Genomic DNA, 23,981 nt, shown 5'->3' with positions numbered 1-23,981 from the left:
GTTTTTTCTGCCTCTCTGTCCGAGTCTAAACTCCTCAGATCGCATCTTTTTCCTTTTTCTTTCTTTGTTATTCTGCTCTGCCATTCCTGGGATTTTGTATCGAGTGGAAATCACACTTCCATGCCAGAATTCCATAAAAGAAAGGGAAAAATTTGTGCTTTGACGTTTTGCAGAGGCTTCGTGTTTCAGGCTCATTTGGGCAGTTTGAGATGGAAGCATGAGAAAATGAGCGAAAGTGTTGGGATTCAGCATCCAGTCTTCCAAGCACATCTCATATAATGCTCCGTCTTCTTTGTCCTCCTCATCCTTCACCCTGCAGCCATCTGTCCTCCCTCCCACCACCAACTCCAGACACAGTCACTAAACAGGCAGAGCATGCTCATGGTTTGCAGTAACCGTGTCTGGAGACAAATGTACGAGAAGTTTTTCCACCAAGGTGCCTTTCAGTTTGTTTACCGCCTCGCAGCACTTGAAAGCAGAGGTGCACGGCATAAACAATGGAGCTTTTGAGTGGATGAAGCTTTATTTGGTGCCATCAGCAGTGGGGCCGCAGCCTCACCGTTCCATGTAAGGACACTGTGTCACCTGGTCATTAACGTAACCTCGTGGGACAGATCTAAGTTCAGACACAGACTTTGTCCCAGTGAAAACCTTTTTCTTCAAGTTCCAAAAATCTCCCTAGTGGGGAAACTGAGCAGATCCTGCTCGAGTAATTGCTGTGATCCGACAGGATACAGAGCAGAGAGGAGGCGTGGTTCAGTGTGATTAGAAAGCTACAGGAGTGAGAAACACAAAAGGAAAAAACAACAGAACACAGTTTCACACTGGGCTTCTTCACTTTTTCACAGCCCTAATTGGCCACTGCTGAGGAAGAGACAAGTTTTTCATGTTTTTTGTCTCTTGTGTGTTTCTGCTTTTCTCTGGTTCTCTCCCTCATGCACTTTCCCTCCTCTCACTCCACACCACTCTTCTGGAACAGACAACAGCTCTCAAAAATGACTGTGAGCTTTCAAAGGCGCTTTTCTGTTAAAAAAAAAATAAAAAAGTATTCCCTCGCTCTCTTTCTCATCGAGGTAAGCCTGTCTAAACCCTGACCGCTTTGATTTAGGCCCTGTTTTGGAAATTGGTAGGATATCCTGAGTTTGTTACTTCAAGCTGTGCGAGAAAATAACATTGCATAAATAATCCACATTGCAAGCATAGAAGTGAAGTGCATGTTTTTGTTGTTTTTTTTGTGTGTTTTTTTGTCGACAGCGATCGGAGTCCCTGAGTCAGGATAATTGTACTGTTTGTCCACCGTAGAGTCCACAGTGGAATCTAATTGGATGGGCTCTCTTTTCGTTGGCAAGCAGTGAAGGTTTGGGGAAGGAAACAGGAGCTATGTCTCTCTCTTCCCTTGGCCCTGCCTGAGGGTTTGTTTCCAGAGAGTGAAGGAACAAAGCCAGACTTCTTTTTTTGTGTCGATGATTGTGATTGTGCATAAAGGAGTGAGCCGGGATGTGTGAAAGTCTTCTTTTTACACTGCAAATCTGTGAGTGTCTGCAGACGTGCAAAGCAAGGAAAGCTAAATGTGTTTGGAGCAGCATCCTCACCCCCTCCTCCACACCACTCCGGCTCTTTATCACATGGAGCATCAGTACATATAAACAGAAATGGAGAGCATTTCTGCAGGCCTCCCAGCTTCCCAGGTTCCTCTCCTCAGACGAGGGAAGCGGTGAGCGGTCATTAAGATAGGCAAAGTCTTCGCCTCTGATGAGGAAATGACACAATAAAACAAGTTCTTTTATCAGGATGCTATGAAGCCGGACTGGGCTGGAGAATTTTCAAAAGCAAAGCGTTGGTAACAGTTGGAAAAATGCTGGAAGAGGACGGTTCTCTTTTTCACATTCTCTCCTTTATTTTCTCAGGCTGTCTCCTTTAGTGTGTCTCCAAATATCATGTCTCTGCATCTTTCACTCTGTCCTTCTTTGAAAAAGGAGGGAAAAACACACATCCTGCTGCGCTTGCTGCCAGTCCAAAATCCCCACCGCCACACACACACACACACACACACACACACACACACACACACACACACACACACACACACACACACTTTTTTTAAAGTCCCCCCCCCCCTCTCAGGAAGTTTCCCATCTGCCTTTGTACTGGTTAGTGTAGAAGCCCGGTGGTGTTGAAACAGTGGCCGATCTACAGAGTGAGTACACACACACACACTCTCACACTCTGGTGAGGTTTTGCAAACACATAGAAGCTCAAACTGAGTCAAAGTGTGCAGACTCACATATATATACACCAGAACCTAGTTCTCCCCTTAAATATAGCCATGTTTCCACTGCAGCTCAACCTGCTTCTGGCATGTCACTAACATTTTCAGAAAGGGCACCCACCGATTGAATGCACTGAACAATAATGATAACCTGAGCTTTAACATTAAAGCAAGATGACATAAAAGTTTGTAGCATCCAGCTTTACTGTGCACACCAGAAGCCAAAAGTAGGAGTACCGTATGTCACACTTTTTTGTATTATCAGCTCTTTAATTTGGGATTTTTCTGCACTGTGCACTGTTGTTTATTCTTTTATTACTAGTAGGGATGAGCGATGTGGCCCCTAAAATCCATATTGCGATATACATTGCAGCCTTTTGCGATAACAATATATATCATGATATATAAATTATAATATAACTATTTCAGAACAGGTTACATAGACCCTAAGGAAAGCCAAACTGCTAAACTACTGTTTATCCAACTCTTTACAAGCTGGACAAAATGTATCTTCATATGCTAGCAACTTTTGTGGCGTGTGAGAGGGTCTTCTCCAAAAATAGAGAGGAAGTAACAAAGAAGAGGAACAGACTCGAACCTAACACTGCTGAAATGATCTTGTGTTTAAATAAAAACCTTTGTAGTGCCCAAATCCCCATTATTTTGTGCAACTATTTTCATATGATGCCACAATCACATTATAACATAAGTATATATATTGTCTTTAAATGAAAATATAGTCAAAAATTTCAAGATGAACATAGAACCTTTATTATTAAACAGGTGGTCAAGTGGTTAATGCACTTGGTTTCAGTGAGGAAGGTTCCCGGTTCAAGTCCCACCCCTGCCACATTTCTCCATGTAATGTGAAGTTGCGTCAGGAAGGGCATCCGGCATAAAACTTGTGCCAATTCAACATGCAGATCCACCTTGGCTTTGCTGTGGTGACCCCGAGTGCAAACAAGGGAGCAGCCGAAGGGACTTACATACATTCAACAAAAATATAAACGCAACACTTTTGGTTTTGCTCCCATTTTGTATGAGATGAACTCAAAGATCTAAAACTTTTTCCACATACACAATATCACCATTTCCCTCAAATATTGTTCACAAACCAGTCTAAATCTGTGATAGTGAGCACTTCTCTTTTGCTGAGATAATCCATCCCACCTCACAGGTGTGCCATATCGAGATGCTAATTAGACACCATGATTAGTGCACAGGTGTGCCTTAGACTGTCCACAATAAAAGGCCACTCTGAAGGATGCAGTTTTGTTTTATTGGGGGGGATACCAGTCAGTATCTGGTGTGACCACCATTTGCCTCATGCAGTGGAACACATCTCCTTCGCATAGAGTTGATCAGGTTGTCAATTGTGGCCTGTGGAATGTTGGTCCACTCCTCTTCAATGGCTGTGCGAAGTTGCTGGATGTTGGCAGGAACTGGTACACGCTGTCGTATACGCCGGTCCAGAGCATCCCAAACATGCTCAATGGGTGACATGTCCGGTGAGTATGCCGGCCATGCAAGAACTGAGACATTTTCAGCTTCCAAGAATTGTGTACAGATCCTTGCAACTTGGGGCCGTGCATTATCCTGCTGCAACATGAGGTGATGTTCTTGGATGTATGGCACAACAATGGGCCTCAGGATCTCGTCACGGTATCTCTGTGCATTCAAAATGCCATCAATAAAATGCACCTGTGTTCTTCGTCCATAACAGACGCCTGCCCATACCATAACCCCACCGCCACCATGGGCCACTCGATCCACAACATTGACATCAGAAAACCGCTCACCCACACGACGCCACACATGCTGTCTGCCATCTGCCCTGAACACTGTGAACCGGGATTCATTTGTGCAGAAATTCTTTGGTTATGCAAACTGATTGTTTCAGCAGCTGTCCGAGTGGCTGGTCTCAGACGATCTTGGAGGTGAACATGCTGGATGTGGAGGTCCTGGGCTGGTGTGGTTACACGTGGTCTGCGGTTGTGAGGCTGGTTGGATGTACTGCCAAATTCTCTGAAACGCCTTTGGAGACGGCTTATGGTAGAGAAATGAACATTCAGTACACGAGCAACAGCTCTGGTTGACATTCCTGCTGTCAGCATGCCAATTGCACGCTCCCTCAAATCTTGCGACATCTGTGGCATTGTGCTGTGTGATAAAACTGCACCTTTCAGAGTGGCCTTTTATTGTGGACAGTCTAAGGCACACCTGTGCACTAATCATGGTGTCTAATCAGCATCTTGATATGGCACACCTGTGAGGTGGGATGGATTATCTCAGCAAAGGAGAAGTGCTCACTATCACAGATTTAGACTGGTTTGTGAACAATATTTGAGGGAAATGGTGATATTGTGTATGTGGAAAAAGTTTTAGATCTTTGAGTTCATCTCATACAAAATGGGAGCAAACCCAAAAGTGTTGCATTTATATTTTTGTTGAGTGTACATAACAGTGCCTTACTGTTTCATGACACCTTGCCCTTTATTGTTCCATGTAAGTGCTATGCTGAAGATTGGCCAGCACGTCAATATATTTAATTGTATCAGATGCTTCGAAACACTGAACCATTTCAACACAATTGCTTCATGGATCAAAAAGCTCAAGTCCAAATAATGGATGTTGCACCGGTCTTTTTTCACCAGCTTCTCCTTTTCACTTTCAGCCATGTTGCAGCTCCTGGATCACCAACATTCTTCTTCTTCTTCTTCTTCTTCTATGGCATTTAACATCAGCTGTCATCCTTATTGTTGTATTGCTGTCACCTTCAGTCCATTAACATGCATTACCGTGATGGTGCAATAGAATTAATATCTCTATCGTAGACCAGTTTTTTTTATCATTTCTGTCACCCATTACTAATTTCTAGAGTTTACTTTGTTTTGTGGTTTGATTTCTGGAAAGTCCTATTTAAATAGTCATTATAGTTATGATTAATAACTGTGTGTTTTTTGGTATATAAGTCGCCTTGGTGTCTGTGTAAGTCGTAGGACCTCCCAAACTAGTAAAAGGAAAAAAAAAATGTGACTTATATTCTTGAAAATATAGTAACTTATGCTTTTTATTTGGCGTCCCAAGAGCTTACTAACATAATATAGTGCTGCGTATTTCATTAATTCTTGATTTGATTCTGGACTTCTCAATGGAGTGTCTTCCACTGCAACTCCATTGGCCAAACAAAGCATTGACTCTTCTGTCTCTGTGTCGTGGTCCTCCGACAGACTTAAGCCACTTTTGTTGATGTGTTCCTTCAGATGCTTGTAGTCCTGCTTTCAGCTCTTTTGATATCTCTGTTTTCCCATGTGTTTAATTTTGGAGGGGTGCAATGACATGTCATGTAGATCTTTTCATTCCTTCTCGAAGACTTGAATCCTGGCTGGACCCTGTCAGTTGCAAACAAAGACAACAGTGTCTATACCGCCTCTTTGGTTCATCTCCACTTCTGCTATCCATTCTGTTTACTTTCTTTTGCTTGCTTTTACAAAATGTGCTTGTTGCTTGTTGTCTGGGATCGATCACCCTCATGCCAAGATTTTTCAGGACTGCCAAGAAGTACCTATTCTGGAGTAGGGACTTATTGTATCCCTGAAAAAGGCCTGCGAGTTCCTGTAGTGAAACTTGGGCATATGTTGACATTGTGATATCTCAACTCCCTTCAATCCTTCATCCAGATGACCTGATCCCTTTGCCTCTTGTTACTATAGTAACAACCCATGAGAATGGCTTAGAAAATCCTACATTCTCAAACTGTTACAAAAAAGATCATGTTTTCTTTCTGCTAACACAGAGGTCACAAAACCAGTTCAGCAACACAGATCCAGTTTCATCATGTCCATAGGTGTATCTGTCAGTTTGACTCTCTGCTGTGTCATATTTTTGTTTTTGTGTTCATAGTGTGATGTTAACTGTGCAACTATGTGATAAATGCAGAACTGCTAATTGTTGGATTTGTGATGGGGGTCAAACTTTATTATTGGCTGAAGGATGTCCACAACACTTTGTAGGAATCAAAACTAAATTTTATTTTATTGGTTTTGGTTAATTGTATAATTAGTTTATATGGCTAAATACTTTTTTATTTTTCTTCTTCTTTCTTTGTTTGGTTTTAGTATTTTAGATGTCACAAAGGTTTTAAAATTCATTACAAAGTCCAAACTTCCTGTTTATACATATGCTATATATATTATATATGCTAAGTCAAATAAAACAAATGATGTAGTAGTGATAGTGATGTAAGAAAACAAAACAAATCCTCATCTGTGAGAAGCTCACACAACTCAAAATTGGACATTTTTGCTTGATAAATGACTTAAATAATCCATTTTCAAAACACTTATTTTTCTGTGATTCAGACTTCTGGACAGAGGAAGGAAAATGTGGTTTGGTGGTAGAATGATAAAGTCTAAGGAGTACAAGTCGAAGAGTTTGACAAAAAACAATTGGGATAGTTGGAGAGATGAAGAAAGCAGACAGGCACACAAGAAGATGCAGAGTAAGGAAAAAATGGATGTGGTAAGGGCTATGGAAAGGATGTATAGCAAGCTGTATGTGAAAATGGACAATTTGAAGAAAATGAAGTATGGTGCATCTGGAAGTATTCACAGTGCTTCACTTTTTCTGTATTTTGTTATGTTATGGCCTTATTCCAAAATGGAGTAAATTAATTTTTTCCCCTCAAAGGTCTACTCACAGCACACTTTATTTTTTTCCCAAATTTATTAAAAATAAAAAACTAATAAATCACGTGTACATACAGTTGTATGCAAAAGTTTGGGCACCCCTGATAATTTTCATGATTTTCCTTTATAAATCATTGGTTGTCTGGATCAGAAATTTCAGTTAAATATATCATATAGCAGATGAACACACTGATATTTAAGAAGTGAAATGAAGTTTCTCGTATTTACAGAAAGTGTGCAATAATTATTTAAACAAAATTGGGCAGGTGCATAAATTTGTGTACCCCTGTCATTTTATTGATTTGAATACATTTAGCACTAACTATTGGAATACAAAATTGGTTTGGTAAGCTCATTGACCCTTGACCTCCTTACACAGGTGAATCCAATAATGAGAAAGGATATTTAAGGTGGCCATTTGCAAATGTTTCCCCTCTTTGCATTTCTACTAATGAGTGGCAACATGGGAGCCTCTAAACAACTCTCAAATGACCTGAAAACAAAGATTGTTCAACGTCATGGTTTAGGGGAAGGATACAAAAAGCTGTCTCAGAGATTTTAGCTGCCCAGTTTCCACTGTGAGGAACATAGTGAGGAAATGGAAGACAGCAGGCACAGTACTAGTTAAGGCCCAAAGTGGCATGTCAAGAAAAATGTCAGATAAGCTGAAGCAAAGGATGGTGAGAACAGTCATAGTCAACCCACAGACCTGCTCCAAAAACCTACAACATGATCTTGCTACAGATAGTGTCTCTGTGCATCGTTCATCTATACAGCGCACTTTGCACAAGAAGATGCTGTAATGCAGAGGAAGGCTTTTCTATATACATGCCACAAACCGAGTCGCTTGAGGTTTGCTAAAGCACATTTGGACAAGCCAGCTTTGTTTTGGAATAAGGTGCTGTGGACTGATGAAACTAAAATTGAGTTATTTGGACATAACAAGTGGCGGTATTCATTGCTGAAACGGAACACAGCATTCCAAGAAAAACACTTGCTACCTACAGTAAAATTTGGAGGTGGTTCCATCATGCTGTGTGGCTGTAGGTCCTGGGAATCTTGTTAAAGTTGAGGGTTACATGAATTCCAGTCCGTATCAGCAGATTCTTGAGAACAATGTTCAAGAATCAGTGACAGAGTTGAACTTCCACCGGGCCTGGATCTTTCAGCAAGTCAATGACCCTAAACACTGCTCAAAATCTACTAAGGCATTCATGCAGAGTTACAAGTACAATGTTCTGGAATGGCCATCTCAGTCCCCAAACCTGAATATTATTGAAAATCTGTGGTGTGATTTTAAGTGGGCTGTCCATGCTCGGAAACCAACAAACCTGACTGAACTGGAAATGTTTTGTAAAGAGGAATGGTCCAAAATACCTTCAGCCAGAATCCAGACTCTCATTGGAAGCTATAGGAAGCGTTTAGAGGCTGTTATTTCTGCAAAAGGAGGATCTACTAAATATCAATGTATTTTTTTTTGGGGGGGGGGGGGGGGGGTGCCCAAATTTATGCACCTGCCTAATTTTGTTTAAATAATTATTGCACACTTTCTGTAAATCCTATAAACTTTATTTCACTTCTCAAATATCACTGTGTTTGTCTGCTATTATATATTGAACTGAAATTGCTGATCCAAACAACCAATGATTTATAAAGGAAAGGCATGGAAATTATCAGGGCTGCCCAAACTTTTGCATACGACTGTAAATATTCACACCCTTTGCTCAATACTTTGTTGATGCACCTTTGGCGGCAATTACAGCCTCAAGTTTTCTTGAATATGATGCTACAAGCTTGGTGCACCTATCTTTGGCCAATTTTGCCCATTCCTCTTTGCAGCACTTCTCAAACTCCACCAAGCTGAATGTGGAGCGTCAGTGTACAGCCATTTTCAGATCTCTCCAGAGATGTTCAGCTGGATTCAGGTCTGGGCCACTCAAGGACATTCCCAGAGTTGTCCTGAAGCCACTCCTTTGATATCTTGGCTGTGTGTTTAGGGTTATTGTCCTGCTGAAAGATGAACCGTCACCCCAGTCTGAGGTCAAGAGGACTCTGGAGCAGGTTTTCATCCAGGATGTCTCTGTACATTGCTGTATCTTTCCCCCACCCTGACTAGTCATCCAGTTCCTGGTGCTGAAAAACATCCCCACAGCAGGATATATATATATATATATATATATATATATATATATATATATATATATATATATATATATATTTCAAACTATTCCCAGGTCTTCCCGGCTGTTTGTCAGTTAAATTGTCATGCATATTGTAGCTCAAATGTAGCACTGTATTCTTTGAGCTGACTACTATCTTTGCTTTACAGAATTCTCCCGTTCCAGAGGCCGCTGAAGATCAAGGAGCTGCTACAGAAAGTGACAGAGGCCTTTGGCCAGCAGATGGACATGTTCTACATGGAAAAAGAGGTATGAGAGCACTTATTGGACAGTTTATTATGTCTAAACATTGCCTTTTTTAGCTCATTTAGATTTTTTTAGATCACTTAAATGTGCTTTAAATGGCATTTTATAAATTGATATTGTAGCCAACAACTATGTTCTGTGCAGAGAATGAAGTAACATTCCCTCTGTGCTTTGAGCTTTTCTGTTTCCTAGAAGCATTCCTGGACTTGGATTTGACTGTGCGTCCATGTTTACTGTATGATATTTTGTAAAGCCATTGCCCCTCATCACATAGCTGTGGAACTTTTTCAAGATGGCAGACGACAGCGACATTCTTGAAATATGTCCAAACAGTACATTTAGGCTCAATCCCAATATGCTCCCTTCCCTCTACCACTTCACCCATCCCCATTATTTTGCACATTTACGTGAATATGCAAAATAAATGGGGGAGTGGTCATGTTGAGCCGGACTGGTCAAGAGGGGAGGCATTGTTTTGGTCCTAAACATAGTGCAATATCTAGTGGCAGAAAGTCATTTAGGGCACCTATAAAGGAGTGAGTAAGTTCAAACCACTATGGTAATACATGTGTACACAACATCATGCTTTTACTTCATTAAACTGCATGAAATTAAATGTTGTGTTTTTCTTAAAGTTGCTGCTTCCCCTGAAGACTCAGGAGGATCTGGATCAGGCCGTGCTGACTCTGAGCTGCAGCTCAGGAGCCAATGGACTGCTCAGGATACTGCTCAAGACCCCCAAAAACAACCATGTGAGTCCCCAGCAACAGGTGTGCATTTCTCCAAGACACGCATTCCAGCCTATCACGATAACAAATTTTGCTGGATGGATATATTGCCGCAGAAAATATAGTGATACACGATAGTGTCACATTGTCATCAGTGTCATTTTAAGACCATTTTATGCCATGGATATGATGATAATATAGCATAAAATGCAAGTACATCTTTTCATAGAGCAATGAACTATTAGTTCTCAAGAATATTCAATGTTGAAATTGAAATATGAAAAAATAAATACATAAAATATCCAAAATCTGTTATTCATATTTCAACAGGGTGGAATGAACTCTTGGCTCCTCAGTGCCTGAACTAATGGCCCATTTTCGCCATATGATGAGTATCATTATAACTAAATGACAGACACTCATAAAAAACCTCAATGTACAGATTAAAGTATTCATAGGTAGTATCACCATTTGGCAACCATCCCATCAGTGAAATCTTACACTATTTCATATAAAATGTCAACTTTGTGACTAATTTGTCTGCCTAAACTCACATGCAGCACAGGCTGATTTCATACAGGGACAGTGATTCAACACAAATGTGAATCAGTACACTTTGGAATTTAGGTTCGTATTTTGGAAAAACAAATAATAAGGTAGCCAATTCCATTTATTCGTTCAAACTTTCTGGATGGAATAATGCAGTCAAACTGCATGGCTCTCTGCTGCAGACAAGAGAATGACAGAAGCAGTGTGACTCGCTGAAATGTTGGTGACTAATGGAAACAAACACACATGTAAAGGGCGATATATCGAGGCTAGAAGGATGATTGTGTTTAGCTTTATATATGGAACGATAGCGTAATTATCATGACAGGCCTACACGCATTTATTGCATAACCCAAAAATATTAGGTACTGAAGTATTTGAGTGGTATTTCTGTATTTGTACATTGAACAGAATGTTTCCAAGACAGAAATGTGCAGGAATGGCAGCCATGTTGCTATAAAAAGACTAAGATTTATCACGGTGTAAACAGTAACTGTATGAACTGTGATTCCGAACAATTAATAAGCGTCAACCGCATGTAGTCATTTTTGTGAGCAGAGTGCTCCTGGAGCTAAGTTTACTTCTTTTTTTTTTTTTTTTGTTAAATAATTATTAACAAAGAGGGTTGATGGTGTATTTTCTACAGCTCTGTGATGTATCCCCTACTGACGCTACTGATCTTGTTTCTCCATGCTGTCTCTGTAGTACCTACAGGTAAACAGTAGGGACAAACAGACCGAGATGAGGTCATCCCGCTCACTGGGAGATCTGAAAGGTTCACTTCTCAAAGGCTCTGAGAGGGTGCGCAAGCACTCAACAGGTGAGGCAGGACCGAACAACCCACACATGTATGCTGGAAGATTGAAGGCATTGCAATGTTTTGCATACATAACCTTTACCTCACTGAACTCATAGGATCTTTGTGGATTCAGAGAAATACTTGATGAAGCAAAAAGTGCCATTTATTTCATCGTTCTAACTCCTATACCACAGAGCCATTTCTCTGTATCATTCAACTTATTTAAGGTCTTGTTCATTGTGCAGTTAGATAGTGGTCAGTCATCTTAATGGGTCATCAGACCAGTTCCCAGAAAGCTATGATGCACAGTCCTATGCAATATATACCACTTCTAAATGACAGTCAAATGCATCATCATGTTCACGTAAGTTACTGGTTTGCACGCCTATGCAAAAATGTAGTTGTGCTGCAATTAAGCACATGTCTGGAAGAGAACTACATTTATGCATGTTGTCATAAAATTTAGGGTATTAACTAGGGATGTCCCGATCAGGTTTTTTGGCCCCGATCCGATTCCAAGTCATCTGATTTTTGAGTATCTGCTGATACCGAGTCGCGATCTGATACTTTAAAAAACTGAATGAACAATGAACAAATGCTAAATATATAATAATTTCATTTTAATCACCTTATTTTATTATTTATCACTTAAACAGTGCACTTCTCCTTGAGGTAGCTTGAACAATCAAGTAATAATCTACCAGACTTAAAAAAATGTACAAATATCCATGTTATTTTATTTGTCTAAAAATAAATGTCAAAGATTCCTTATGTTAAACAAGAAATTATCTAATCTGAAATAACAGGTGGTTTTAATTTATAGATGAAAGGTTTTTAAAGAACCATTTATTGATTTAGCTATTTTAATTACAAGTGTTCTAAACTTTTTTTAAACAGTAATCAGAAATTTTGAGGTAACAAACAACAACAACAAAAATCATTTCCAAGGATTTTTCTTCAGACACGTGGCTTCTGCACTGATCTGTGGTTCAAATCTCCAGCTGACTGGAAAATCACTAAGGGCCCTTGGGCAAGGTCTTTAATCTCCTATTGCTCCCGGTGTGTAGTGAGCGCCTTGTATGGCAGCACCCTGACATCGGGGTGAATGAGAGACATAATTGTAAAGCGCTTTGAGCGTCTGATGCAGATGGAAAAGCGCTATATAAATGCAGTCTATTTACCATTCGTACAGATCAGTGGTTTCTGCCACTAGTCTTCTGTGTTTTGGCCCGACGTGTCATTCCTATTGGACAGGCCGAAGCTACGTCACAGCTCAGAGCTTCGAAAGTTCAAAAGTCAACTTGAAAAGTAAAAGGAAAAAAAACAACTTACCGTATTTTCCGGACTATAAGTCGCACTGGAGTATAAGTTGCACCAGCCACTTTATCCATTATAACGAAACATAAACTATAAATAACTCGCAATGGACTATACGAGGTCTGTGAGAAAAGTATCCGACCTTTTTATTTTTTTCAAAAACCATATGGATTTGAATCACGTGTGATTGCATCAGCCAAGCTTGAACCTTCGTGCGCATGCATGAGTTTTTTCATACCTGTCGGTTGTGTCATTCGCCTGTGAGCAGGCTTTGTGTGAGCACTGGTCCACCCCCTCATCGTTTTTTTATTGCGAATAAATGTCTGAATGATTTGGAGCTTTGCTGCATCAGTTTTTTTTCCAGAAACTGTGAGAGACCTCCAGGTGGACACCGTTCGGGAAATTAATATGGCTTTCAGGGACGATTTTGTGGGTATTACACAGATTAAGGAGTGTTACTGCCGCTTTAAGGACAGCCCACAGCATCTGAGAGTACGCCACGCTCCGAGCGCTGATTGACAAGCTCACACCCCGCTGAAACAACAAGATCATTTCCAACGTGAAGGCTTTGTTGATCCGGGGCGTCGTCTGACTTTCAAAAAAAGGCAGAAGGCGTGGACATCAGCACTTTTTCGGCACATTCCACTGTTACAGGAGTTTTTTTCATGGAAAGAAAAGCGGAGGGACGCGCCACGGAGCCGTTCATTACGCGGCACAAAACCACCTCCATGTTGGCATCTCAGGACGGCTTTCAGGTGGATTTCAGATGGCTGTCGGTTGCTTTTCAGTCGTGTGATTATCCGAGAAATTGAGCATGAGCTGGACATGCCCCAACATGTCCTGTGAGGCTTCATCACGGCGTTGCTTTGCGTCATGCGGCTCCAGCGCGACGCACGGAACTCCGCTCCTCTTTCCATGACAAAAACTGCTGTAACAGTGGAATGTGCCGTTCATTTCTAAACTGGACGCTGTCTTGATCCGGTATGTCGTCTGACTAGCACAGGAATTGTGAAAAGACGTGGACATCAGCACTTTTTCGGCACATTGAGACAGACGTGCGGAGGAGTTCCACGCGTCGCGGTGGAGCCGCATAGCGCAAAGCAACGCAGTGATGAAGCCTCACAGGACATGTTGGGGCATGTCCAGCTCATGCTCAATTTCTCGGATAATCACACGACTGAAAAGCAACCGACAGCCATCTGAAATCCACCTGAAAGCCGTCCTGAGATGCCAACACGGAGGTGGTTTTGTGCCGCGTAATGAACGGCTCCGTGGCGCTTCCCTCCGCTTTTCTTTCCATGAAAAAAACTCCTGTAACAGTGGAATGTGCCGAAAAAGTGCTGGTGTCCACGCCTTCTGCCTTTTTGTGAAAGTCAGACGACGTCCCGGATCAACAAAGCCTTCACGTTGGAAATGATCTGGTTGTTTCAGCGGGGTGTGAGCTTGTCGATCGGCGCTCGGAGCGCGTGAGCTCCATTTTACCTACGGATATGTTTGTATTTTGCAGACCACATTGCGAGCTGAACCATAACCCGCACCATCGCTGAACGGTTCTTTTCTAACATATTACCCACTGTGGACCATAGTACACACCAGGTGTCAGCTGCCAATGTTCGTGCAGCACCTACCTGCGCAGCTCATGACCTCCCCGTGGTGTTGACGCCAGCTCCTTCCAAGTGCAGACGCTAATCCTTCGCCATCGCTCACCCAGTGCTCCCACACAGCTCTCAGCATCAACTTAAACACTCTGCTCACACTGATATCCAAAGGTTGAAGCTGTTTTGTTAGCCCTCCCGGAATAACAGCAAGCACGCTGTTTCACAGTCATTGTCTGGGTGAGGTGAGGAATACGCGTCCAATGTTCTGTTCTCTGATTGGTTATTGCGACCAGCGTGACCTATAGGGCAGCTGCCATACTACAATGCCCATGATGCATTGCATTTCCGTTTCCGGTGGCCATCTTAAAACATAGAGCAAGTCTGTCATGTAAAATTGTTTTATTACGATAAATTAATTGAGAATCTACCGGGATATTTTTCATTTATAAGTCGCTCTGGAGTATAGGCCGCACCCCTGGCCAAAACATGTAAAAAAGTGCTACTTATAGTACAAAAAATACGGTACATTTGTGTCCTGACAGTCCTCAGTGTACCCCTCTGATGCTTTATCAGTGTTCAACAAGTTGAGAGCAGCGCAGTGAACGTGAATGAAGACGGAAGCTCTTTAAGACGCGCTCCTAAATGTGATGAGTGTGCACGTCGCTCGTGCGCACACAATCTCTTGCCTCGTTTTGCAGACAAACGATCACAGGACAATTTGTTTTTTTCTTTTTGTTAATCAGATGACAGATGGTCGTCCTAAGGACTTGGTCAGCACCAAGTCCTGCTGCGCACGGAAGAATGACTGAGCAAGAGTTTCGGTGGGAAAGTGTCCATCATCCTTTTGTCATTCCATCGAGGCGTCAGGCTGAGCACGTAAACACACAAACAGCAGTTCTGCGAAAGAAACTTTGCCTGCGTAACTCCCCCCACCTCTGTCCGGTTGAACTTATGTTTTTTCTTTTGTTCAATTAAAAAAAAAAAAAAAAAAGATTTGGTTGAACTTTGACCACGTCAGCCTGCCGACAAGCGGCAATGCACGCTCCCGTCAGAAGCGTCACGTCAAAAGCCGAGCTAAAGCGACGCTTCTGACGCTTCTAAAAAGCAACGCGTCTCATGCCTCTGACGCTTCAGACGCGTGAAAGGCCCATTAACCTGCAATAATGAGCCTGAAATAGCGCTGATCAAAATAATGAGGATAAAATCTATATCGGATTCCTGATTGGGATGCAACGTCCGATTTCGATCAAGTCTGAAACCACGTGATCGGGTCCGATTTTCGATCACGTGATCGGATTGGGACATCCCTTGTATTAACTGTATATATCTCTAGAAACTCTGAAGTATAAAGTCAAGGGCAGCCATGCCTTTGTTTAATATGCCAGCCAGAACAGCTTTAGGATGCTTTCAGAAATCCTTTTCAACTACCTGCATACAACCATCAGGGCTGTGGAAGAAAAATCACGTAGTTAACAGCCCGATCCTGCTGTTGTCAAGGTTTCTTGTACAGGTAGGAATTTGCTGAAAAAGACCTCAAGGATAGGTTGTCAAAATCAATTTACAACCCAGAGAGACGCCAAAGGCAAGGGAATGTTAATCACAGGATGAGCAACATGCTTCCACAACAGAAAAATGCAAATTTGAGAATGTCTGAGGAGAAAGTGATCACTTTAACATACTGAGACATGTGGGGACAAAACAAGGACAGGATTATGCTTTTATTGCAAGTGGCTTTTTTGTGGCGTCATTTAGTTTTCTCAGTTGGCATTTAAATTCTAAAGTTGTTAAATTAAAGGAAAGTGGTGATTGGGTTAAGATGTATGAATTAAGGATTGGCTTTGAATGTCTTTGTGGTTGTTAGGTCTCTCAGGTCTGTTGTTGTTCCTGGATTGTTTGGAAAATACAAATGTTGAAGGCTGGCTTTCACTTGACATGTCTGCGGTCATGTCGGTCATGACGAATAGGCAAGGTCAACACATTTTGTGTGGGCTTGTAACAGGCAGTTTCTGAACCAACGGCTGCCAGACTTGCTTATCTCAACAACTGACCAAAAATAGAGGAGAATGATGAGGTGGGAATTAAGATTCTCCAGTGAGTGCACAAGAAAAATCTTTAATTTTCCTGTTTGTGATGGTTTGAGAAAAAAAATTGTCAGACTGAGAGGAACTTTCGGGACCTGGGGATGACTCGGTTGTCTGCCTGGATTTTTGTCAAAAAGGACCCTGTGTGGTTCTGTGATGTGGTGGATGCAGAGACACGTGAAACAAGTGCACGCTCCCAGACCATTTTGATGAGTGACTGGCAGAAAAGCTGGAAAAGTATCGCAGTTTGTTCTTCCATTTCAGGTTGATTTTTCAGAACATTTTTGCAGTCCGGTGCCAAAAATAGCGTTTAAGTCAGATCTTAAAATCAAAAGCGCAGAAATGATTCTGCATGGTATTTTATTTCTCCATTTCATCTGAAATAACATTATGAACGCTGCCAGCGCCATACTTTTTAGCTCTGGTGACGCCAGATGCCAGCTCAAATAATATAAATTGTATAGAATTATCAGCATTCTGACAATCCCCTGCCAGTTGCTAAAGTGGCGAAAAGAGGCAGGCAGAAATGGGGCGATACAAGTGGAGGGAGCTGATGAGAGGAGACAGGAGAGTGGCCACAGCGGACAGCTGAGCGAAGATGCGATGTGAACCCAAGTACCTCAGTGACGTAAAGGAGAGGATGAGGAGAGACAGAAAGGAACGGAACAGAAATCCAACTGTGAGGAAAGCAGACATCACTTTAGCTTTTGGGCATTTCAGTTGTTCCTAATGTAAACTTCTTGGGCTCTCTTGATTTCTGTGTGACATCAGCACAGCCACCATCAGACCTTCAGTTACAGACACACACACACTCACAGCAGGTTTTCTTACTGGGCCAAGGACAAGTGTGCACTCTCTGCAGCTCCACCGACGGAGCGTTTGTCACAGTAATTGAGGTTAGATGGCGGCAGTGTGGTTGAGTAAATCGTTTCTCATAGTGCTGGCACAGTTGAACTTGTTCCCATGAATAACACTGACGCTGTTTTCTCTACTCTTCCTCATGTTTTTATCTCTTCATCTTCCCCTAATGCTCTCGTTCTTTCTTGCTTTCATCATTCATTCTACATCCTTTGCCATTTCCTAATCTACCCCCCTCATGGAATCACTTCTCTATGCACTTTTCTTGCTTTTCTCCTTCAATCCACCAATATTCCAGGTTCCCTCCACACTGGTCGGACATCGCCGCCTCCAGGCAGCGTCCCCGAGGAGCAGCAGCAAATTGCCCGTCAGGGCTCCTACACCAGCATCCACAGTGAAGGGGAGTTCATCCCCGAGACCCAGGACCCGAATGTAAGAGCCTGCAGAAGTGTAGAAGGCTGGGGGAGGCGGGGACTGTTGACTAGGATAACCAAACAGCTTTGTTATAATATACATGGGTTGTGTTGCTAGCTGACTTGTTTGGCGTATGTTTTTTGTAGGTAGTACACATAAACTTTGAGATTTGAAAAATTAAATTTGATTAAAACATGCTAAAGGTTTAATTGAGAAATAAACAAGGTACAGGCATCTGGGGTGGTCGTGAATTCAATTGCCACCACGATTTGAAAGGCGCACACACAAAATACATATGAATCTGACAAGCAACAACAGAACAGTCATTGCATTGCGACAGCTGTGTTAGTGGAAGTGAGGTGACAGCAGGGCTGATGGATAACATCATTGGTGGTGTAGGTGTACATTACTCCCTCAGGGGCAATAATTCACAATTTACATTATTTGAGACATATGAAGAAGCTTGGAGAGTCCACAAAATGACATTACATTGGGAATCATTTTTACCATAAACCTTTTTAAAGATCTTCATGATTGTCTGACCAAGTTTGAAACAAAGAAAGCCACAGGGAGAGATTAATAAACAGACTAACTGAAATTTCATACGATACTATAATCCAAAAAAGGTTCTTTGTCATTGTCTGAAAAAAACTACTGTTATTGTGTGAGTTCACATGTAAAAGTATGTGTAAAATGCTATTGTAAACATTTATACTTGCATAATACAGTAATTACACACTTGGTAAACAACTGCAAATTGTAATTCTAAGAACATCCTGAAATTAGAACAAATCAGTTAATGTAATATATTTGAAAAATGTAACTTCTGATCATTTTTTTTATTTAAGATTTTGTACAATGTCTGTAGTACTCTTTGTCCTTTGCCTTTGAAATTGAGACGAAGAAGAAGAGGAAGATCTCATTGAGTCATGAGGTCACTGTACAGAGATGTTTGGAGATGCCAGTATCTTTGCAGGAGAACAAAGGTCTAGGTTTTTAGGGTCCCGCTGCTTCCTGTCTTGCTGTAAGGATGTGAGACTTGGATGCTAACCAGTGCCCCAATGTGTTGACTGGATGTGTTTGGGACTATGTCTGTTTGGAGGATCCTTGAGTACTGTTGGGATGACTTTGTGTCAAATGAGCACTTACAGTAGTGTTCAGAATAATAGTAGTGCTATGTGATTAAAAAGATTAATCCAGGTTTTGAGTATATTTCTTATTGTTACATGGGAAACAAGGTACCAGTAGATTCAGTAGATTCTCAGAAATCCAACAAGACCAAGCATTCATGATATGCACACTCTTAAGGCTATGAAATTGGGCTATTAGTAAAAAAAAAAAAAAGTAGAAAAGGGGGTGTTCACAATAATAGTAGTGTGGCATTCAATCAGTGAGATTGTCAATTTTGTGGAACAAACAGGTGTGAATCAGGTGTCCCCTATTTAAGGTTGAAGCCAGCACCTGTGAACATGCTTTTCTCTTTGAAAGCCTGAGGAAAATGGGACGTTCAAGACATTGTTCAGAAGAACAGCGTAGTTTGATTAAAAAGTTGATTGGAGAGGGGAAAACGTATACACAGGTGCAAAAAATTATAGGCTGTTCATCTACAATGATCTCCGATGCTTTAAAATGGACAAAAAAAAAAGACGCGTGGAAGAAAATGGAAAACAACCATCAAAATGGATAGAAGAATAACCAGAATGGCAAAGGCTCACCCATTGATCAGCTCCAGGATGATCAAAGACAGTTTGGAGTTACCTGCAAGTGCTGTGACAGTTAGAAGACGCCTGTGTGAAGCTAATTTATTTGCAGGAATCCCCCGCAAAGTCCCTCTGTTAAATAAAAGACGTGCAGAAGAGGTTAAAATTTGCCAAAGAACACGTCAACTGGCCTAAAGAGAAATGGAGGAATATTTTGTGGACTGATGAGAGTAAAATTGTTCTTTTTGGGTCCAAGGGCCACAGACAGTTTGTGAGATGACCCCCAAACTCTGAATTCAAGCCACAGTTCACAGTGAAGACAGTGAAGCATGGTGGTGCAAGCATCATGATATGGGCATGTTTCTCCTACTATGGTGTTGGGCCTATATATCACATACCAGGTATCATGGATCAGTTTGGATATGTCAAAATACTTGAAGAGGTCATGTTGCCTTATGCTGAAGAGAACATGCCCTTGAAATGGGTGTTTCAACAAGACAGTGACCCCAAGCACACTAGTAAACGAGCAAAATCTTGGTTCCAAACCAACAAAATTAATCTTGGAGTGGAATAACAGCTGAAAGGTGCCACAAGATGGTTGACTCCATGCCTCGCAGATGTGAAGAAATCATGACAAACTGTGTTTATACAACTAAATACTAGTTTAGTGATTCACAATATTGCTAAAAAAGCAGTTTGAACATAATAGTTTTGAATTTGTAGCGTCAACAGCAGATGCTACTATTATTATGAACACCCCCTTTTCTACTTTTTTTTTTTTTTTTTTTTTACTAATAGCCCAATTTCATAGCCTTAAGAGTGTGCATATCATGAATGCTTGGTCTTGGATTTGTGAGAATCTACTGAATCTACTGGTACCTTGTTTCCCATGTAACAATAAGATATATACTCAAAACCTGGATTAATCTTTTTAGTCACATAGCACTACTATTATTCTGAACACTACTGTACTTAAAGAGAATAAGATGAGGAGTATCACTTGCGATTTCAGGGAACATCAGCTTCCACATTTTGGCATTTTGTTCATTTCTGTGTGCATGAAGCAGCATGCAGGTGCCTCAGTGTTGAAGTTTCAGTGACTGGAGAAGACCAAGGGGACACCCACATTTCACCTGGCTATAGCAGATATGTAGATGAATACTTTCAAGAGGTGGGCATGTGCCAAGTGTCTTCCTGGATGGTTTCCATCCAGGATCCAAGGTAGTTCTGTGGTGTTGTGGATGCAACTTTGCATACTGCCAGTGCATCCTCCCAGGCTATCCTTACCATCGTACAGCATAATACACTTAAGATGTTTAGTAGAGTGATTTTATCTTTGGTCTCACAGCAGAGCAGATAGGTCAGTGGGATAAGAGGATGGGCCATCAAAATGTTCACCTGGATTTGATTCCTAGTCACATACTGTACCCCCCCATCTGTATCTTTGGACAAGTCACTTCATCTGTTTTGTCCCAGTCCATCCAGCTGTAAATGTATACTGTCTTGGCTGGGAAGTAGCTTACTTTGGACTGGCCTCCTATCGAGGGGCAGTCATAGTGTCTCATCCACGTCACATTATGGATTTCAGGGATAAGCACCAAGATCTCAGGTTCTCAGGGCCTGTGTCGGGGTTACGTCTCCTTGAGATTATCAACAATATCATGCAGCACATTAAAGACTGCAAAAACAAAACAAAAAAATCCTTGACATTAGGTGAGGACCAGTGTTAAGACCCCCCCATCACAGATACAGTTAAAGTGATTCTGTGTGACAGTTCCGTGTGTGCATGTTTCAGACAGATCACACGTGGAGGCATGAAGAGAAGCAGCCATCCTCACAGCAACAATCATTTAATGAACAGTGGACTAATTCAGGATTTTTCTTCCTTTTATGATTAACTTGTAATTTTTATTGATGCTTTACCTCCATTGGGGAAACAACAGGTCTGAAACCGTTCACCACAAAAATTTGTCTGGCTGCCCAATCAGCAGAAGATAACTGCTCAGCTACCATAGTGTTGTGTTGCAGAGTGACATATTTTGTCAGGTGCACCTCTTCCTAATCAGTGCAGAAACCTGGGCAGGTTATTTGAGACTTTGGCTGTCTTGGACTTTCTGTTTGTCACTAGTAGTCTGTGATGACCTTGAAAATTCCAGTCATCTGCTGACCTTTGACCTGCAGCATCTACAGTTTCATGTCTCTGACCAGCCCTCTGTTCGCTGTCTCACTTTCACTGGGCTGTCACATCAAGATAAAACCCCCTTTGTATATACTGTATATTACCAAAAAAAAAAACCCTTTTGACAAGACAAATCACACTGCAGCAGGGTCAACTTAATTTGTTAGTGAGAAATTGTTGTTGGTTGTTTGTCTGCGTGTGAATGCATGCCCAATGCATGGTACAGGATGCAGCAAATTATTTTTCACTGTTTAACATTTTCATCCTACGTGCTTGGTGATGCTGAGTAGCACTTTCTCATTATATCTGTCAGATGCTGGATCCCTTCGGGAGTGCGGACAATTCGCTGTCAAGCAGCTGTCAATCAATAGATCAAGCACTGGACAGGTGAGCCATCGTGCACGGGGATGATTTATGATTCCAGTCTATGTGATGGGAACACTTAAGCTCGAATGACAATCTGTACGTTCCAGAGGTTCTCAAACTAGGTTATAAATGGTGTGAAAGGCCGGCGTAGCTCCCTGACCCTGCCTGCGTGGAAAGAATTAGGTCACTTTGCTGTTGCCATAGAGACCCAACTCTTATCTGGACGCCTGGATTCCACCGTTATCATGACTGAGTGGGAGACGGGAAAGAGCGAGCAGGACCACAGAGCTCAGTGTAGGAAGAAAAGAAGTTTCAACAAGAACATGAAAAGCGGTTGAAGTGGAGAAGTGCTGCAGTGAAAAGAAAGAACTGAATGTGAAAAAAGTAATAAAAGTGCAAGAGTGAGATAGAGCTTGGGGGGTGGTGTATAGGACGGAAACAGCTCTACCTGCACGAGGCTTATCTGGGCTCCAGACTTCAGAACAATGACAGGAAACGACTGCATGGAACTTTTCGTTGTAAGCGGGCATACGTGCCCCTTATCCAGGGTCTCGTGGCTCTGCGCCGCCCCTGGTCAGCAGAGACGTCATTGTCTGTTGGGCTGTGGTGCTGCCAACATCCAGCAGGGGTGGGAGACGGAGGTTTGGGTTTATGTTGATACAGTGAGCATGCACACCCGCAATGGAGAGAAGCAGCAGATCAGAATAATGCACATTTGTTGGGTTTGTGTTACAGTTTCAGCCACGTCTCGTCAACTGTCTTCCGTAACTCTGAATGTCGTCTGTTTATTGACAGTCCAAATTAAAAGCACAGCAGCTGCATATAAAAAGTCATTTTGAGGCATTTTATGGTCTAATCAATTCTTGAGTTGTAGTTTATGCTGATGAAAAACTGTCTGAAATGTCAAATCATTTTTAAGCTTTTTCTACCTCTTGTCATTTCAGTCCTCCTTTCTCACAAAACAGCCGTGACAATAATTACCTGAACCTCAATTATGAATACAAAGGTAAGTTTGTTCTACAGCAGTGGGTCTTTTATTGTCTCAACATTTTTTGGTAATTACATGAGCATGAAGCACAGCTGATCTGTGCAGTCGTGACTAAAACACTGCAGCAAAACACTCATTATTAGAAACAAGGTGCATTTTTTTTTTTTTTAGTAGTACAACCCCTGGCAAAAATTATGGAATCACCGGCCTCAGAGGATGTTCATTCAGTTGTTTAATTTTGTAGAAAAAAAGCAGATCACAGACATGACACAAAACTAAAGTCATTTCAAATGGCAACTTTCTGGCTTTAAGAAACACTATAAGAAATCAAGAAAAAAAGATTGTGGCAGTCAGTAATGGTTACTTTTTTATACCAAGCAGAGGAAAAAAATATGGAATCACTCAATTCTGAGGAAAAAATTATGGAATCACCCTGTAAATTTTCATCCCCCGAATTAACACCTGCATCAAAAAAAAATGAGGTGGACTTCATAGATAATTGGCAAAGCTTCTGGGGAAAACCTGGTCTTGTTAGGAGAGACGGCATCCATCCCACTTTGGATGGAGCAGCTCTCATTTCTAGAAATCTGGCCAATTTTCTTAAATCCTCCAAACCGTGACTATCCAGGGTTGGGACCAGGAAGCAGAGTTGTAGTCTTACACACCTCTCTGCAGCTTCTCTCCCCCCTCATTACCCCATCCCTGTAGAGACGGTGCCTGCTCCCAGACCACCAACAACCATGCAAAAATCTATTTAAGCATAAAAATTCAAAAATAAAAAATAATATAGCACCTTCAAGTGCACCACAGACTAAAACAGTTAAATGTGGTCTATTAAACATTAGGTCTCTCTCTTCTAAGTCCCTGTTGGTAAATGATATAATAATTGATCAACATATTGATTTATTCTGCCTTACAGAAACCTGGTTACAGCAGGATGAATATGTTAGTTTAAATGAGTCAACACCCCCGAGTCACACTAACTGTCAGAATGCTCGTAGCACGGGCCGGGGCGGAGGAT

At 41.6% G+C, this 23,981-nt stretch overlaps 1 protein-coding gene and 1 long non-coding RNA gene across 4 annotated transcripts in view; one reads left to right on the top strand and one right to left on the bottom strand.

The window, feature by feature from the left end:
- map3k22 (mitogen-activated protein kinase kinase kinase 22) overlaps positions 1-23,981 on the top strand; it is a 136,611-nt gene that overhangs the window by 71,922 nt on the left and 40,708 nt on the right. For 2 of the 3 annotated variants that reach the window (XM_034168911.1, XM_034168906.1), the window contains 6 exons: positions 9,287-9,386; positions 10,019-10,153; positions 11,366-11,480; positions 17,612-17,745; positions 21,920-21,993; positions 22,917-22,978. In XM_034168911.1, coding sequence (XP_034024802.1) covers positions 9,287-9,386; positions 10,019-10,153; positions 11,366-11,480; positions 17,612-17,745; positions 21,920-21,993; positions 22,917-22,978 — 620 coding nt within the window. The remainder of the gene's footprint in view (positions 1-9,286; positions 9,387-10,018; positions 10,154-11,365; positions 11,481-17,611; positions 17,746-21,919; positions 21,994-22,916; positions 22,979-23,981) is intronic. The other variant, XM_034168914.1, reaches the window with a different exon arrangement.
- LOC117509157 lies at positions 74-13,504 on the bottom strand. The gene is made up of 3 exons (XR_004560279.1): positions 13,493-13,504; positions 11,560-11,568; positions 74-1,023 (listed from the first exon to the last, which is right to left on the bottom strand). It is a non-coding gene; the product is annotated as an uncharacterized LOC117509157 (long non-coding RNA).

The sequence above is a fragment of the Thalassophryne amazonica genome, chromosome 1 (assembly GCF_902500255.1).
Source record: "Thalassophryne amazonica chromosome 1, fThaAma1.1, whole genome shotgun sequence".
NCBI lineage: Eukaryota > Metazoa > Chordata > Actinopteri > Batrachoidiformes > Batrachoididae > Thalassophryne > Thalassophryne amazonica.
This window is presented reverse-complemented; position numbering and strand designations above follow the sequence as displayed.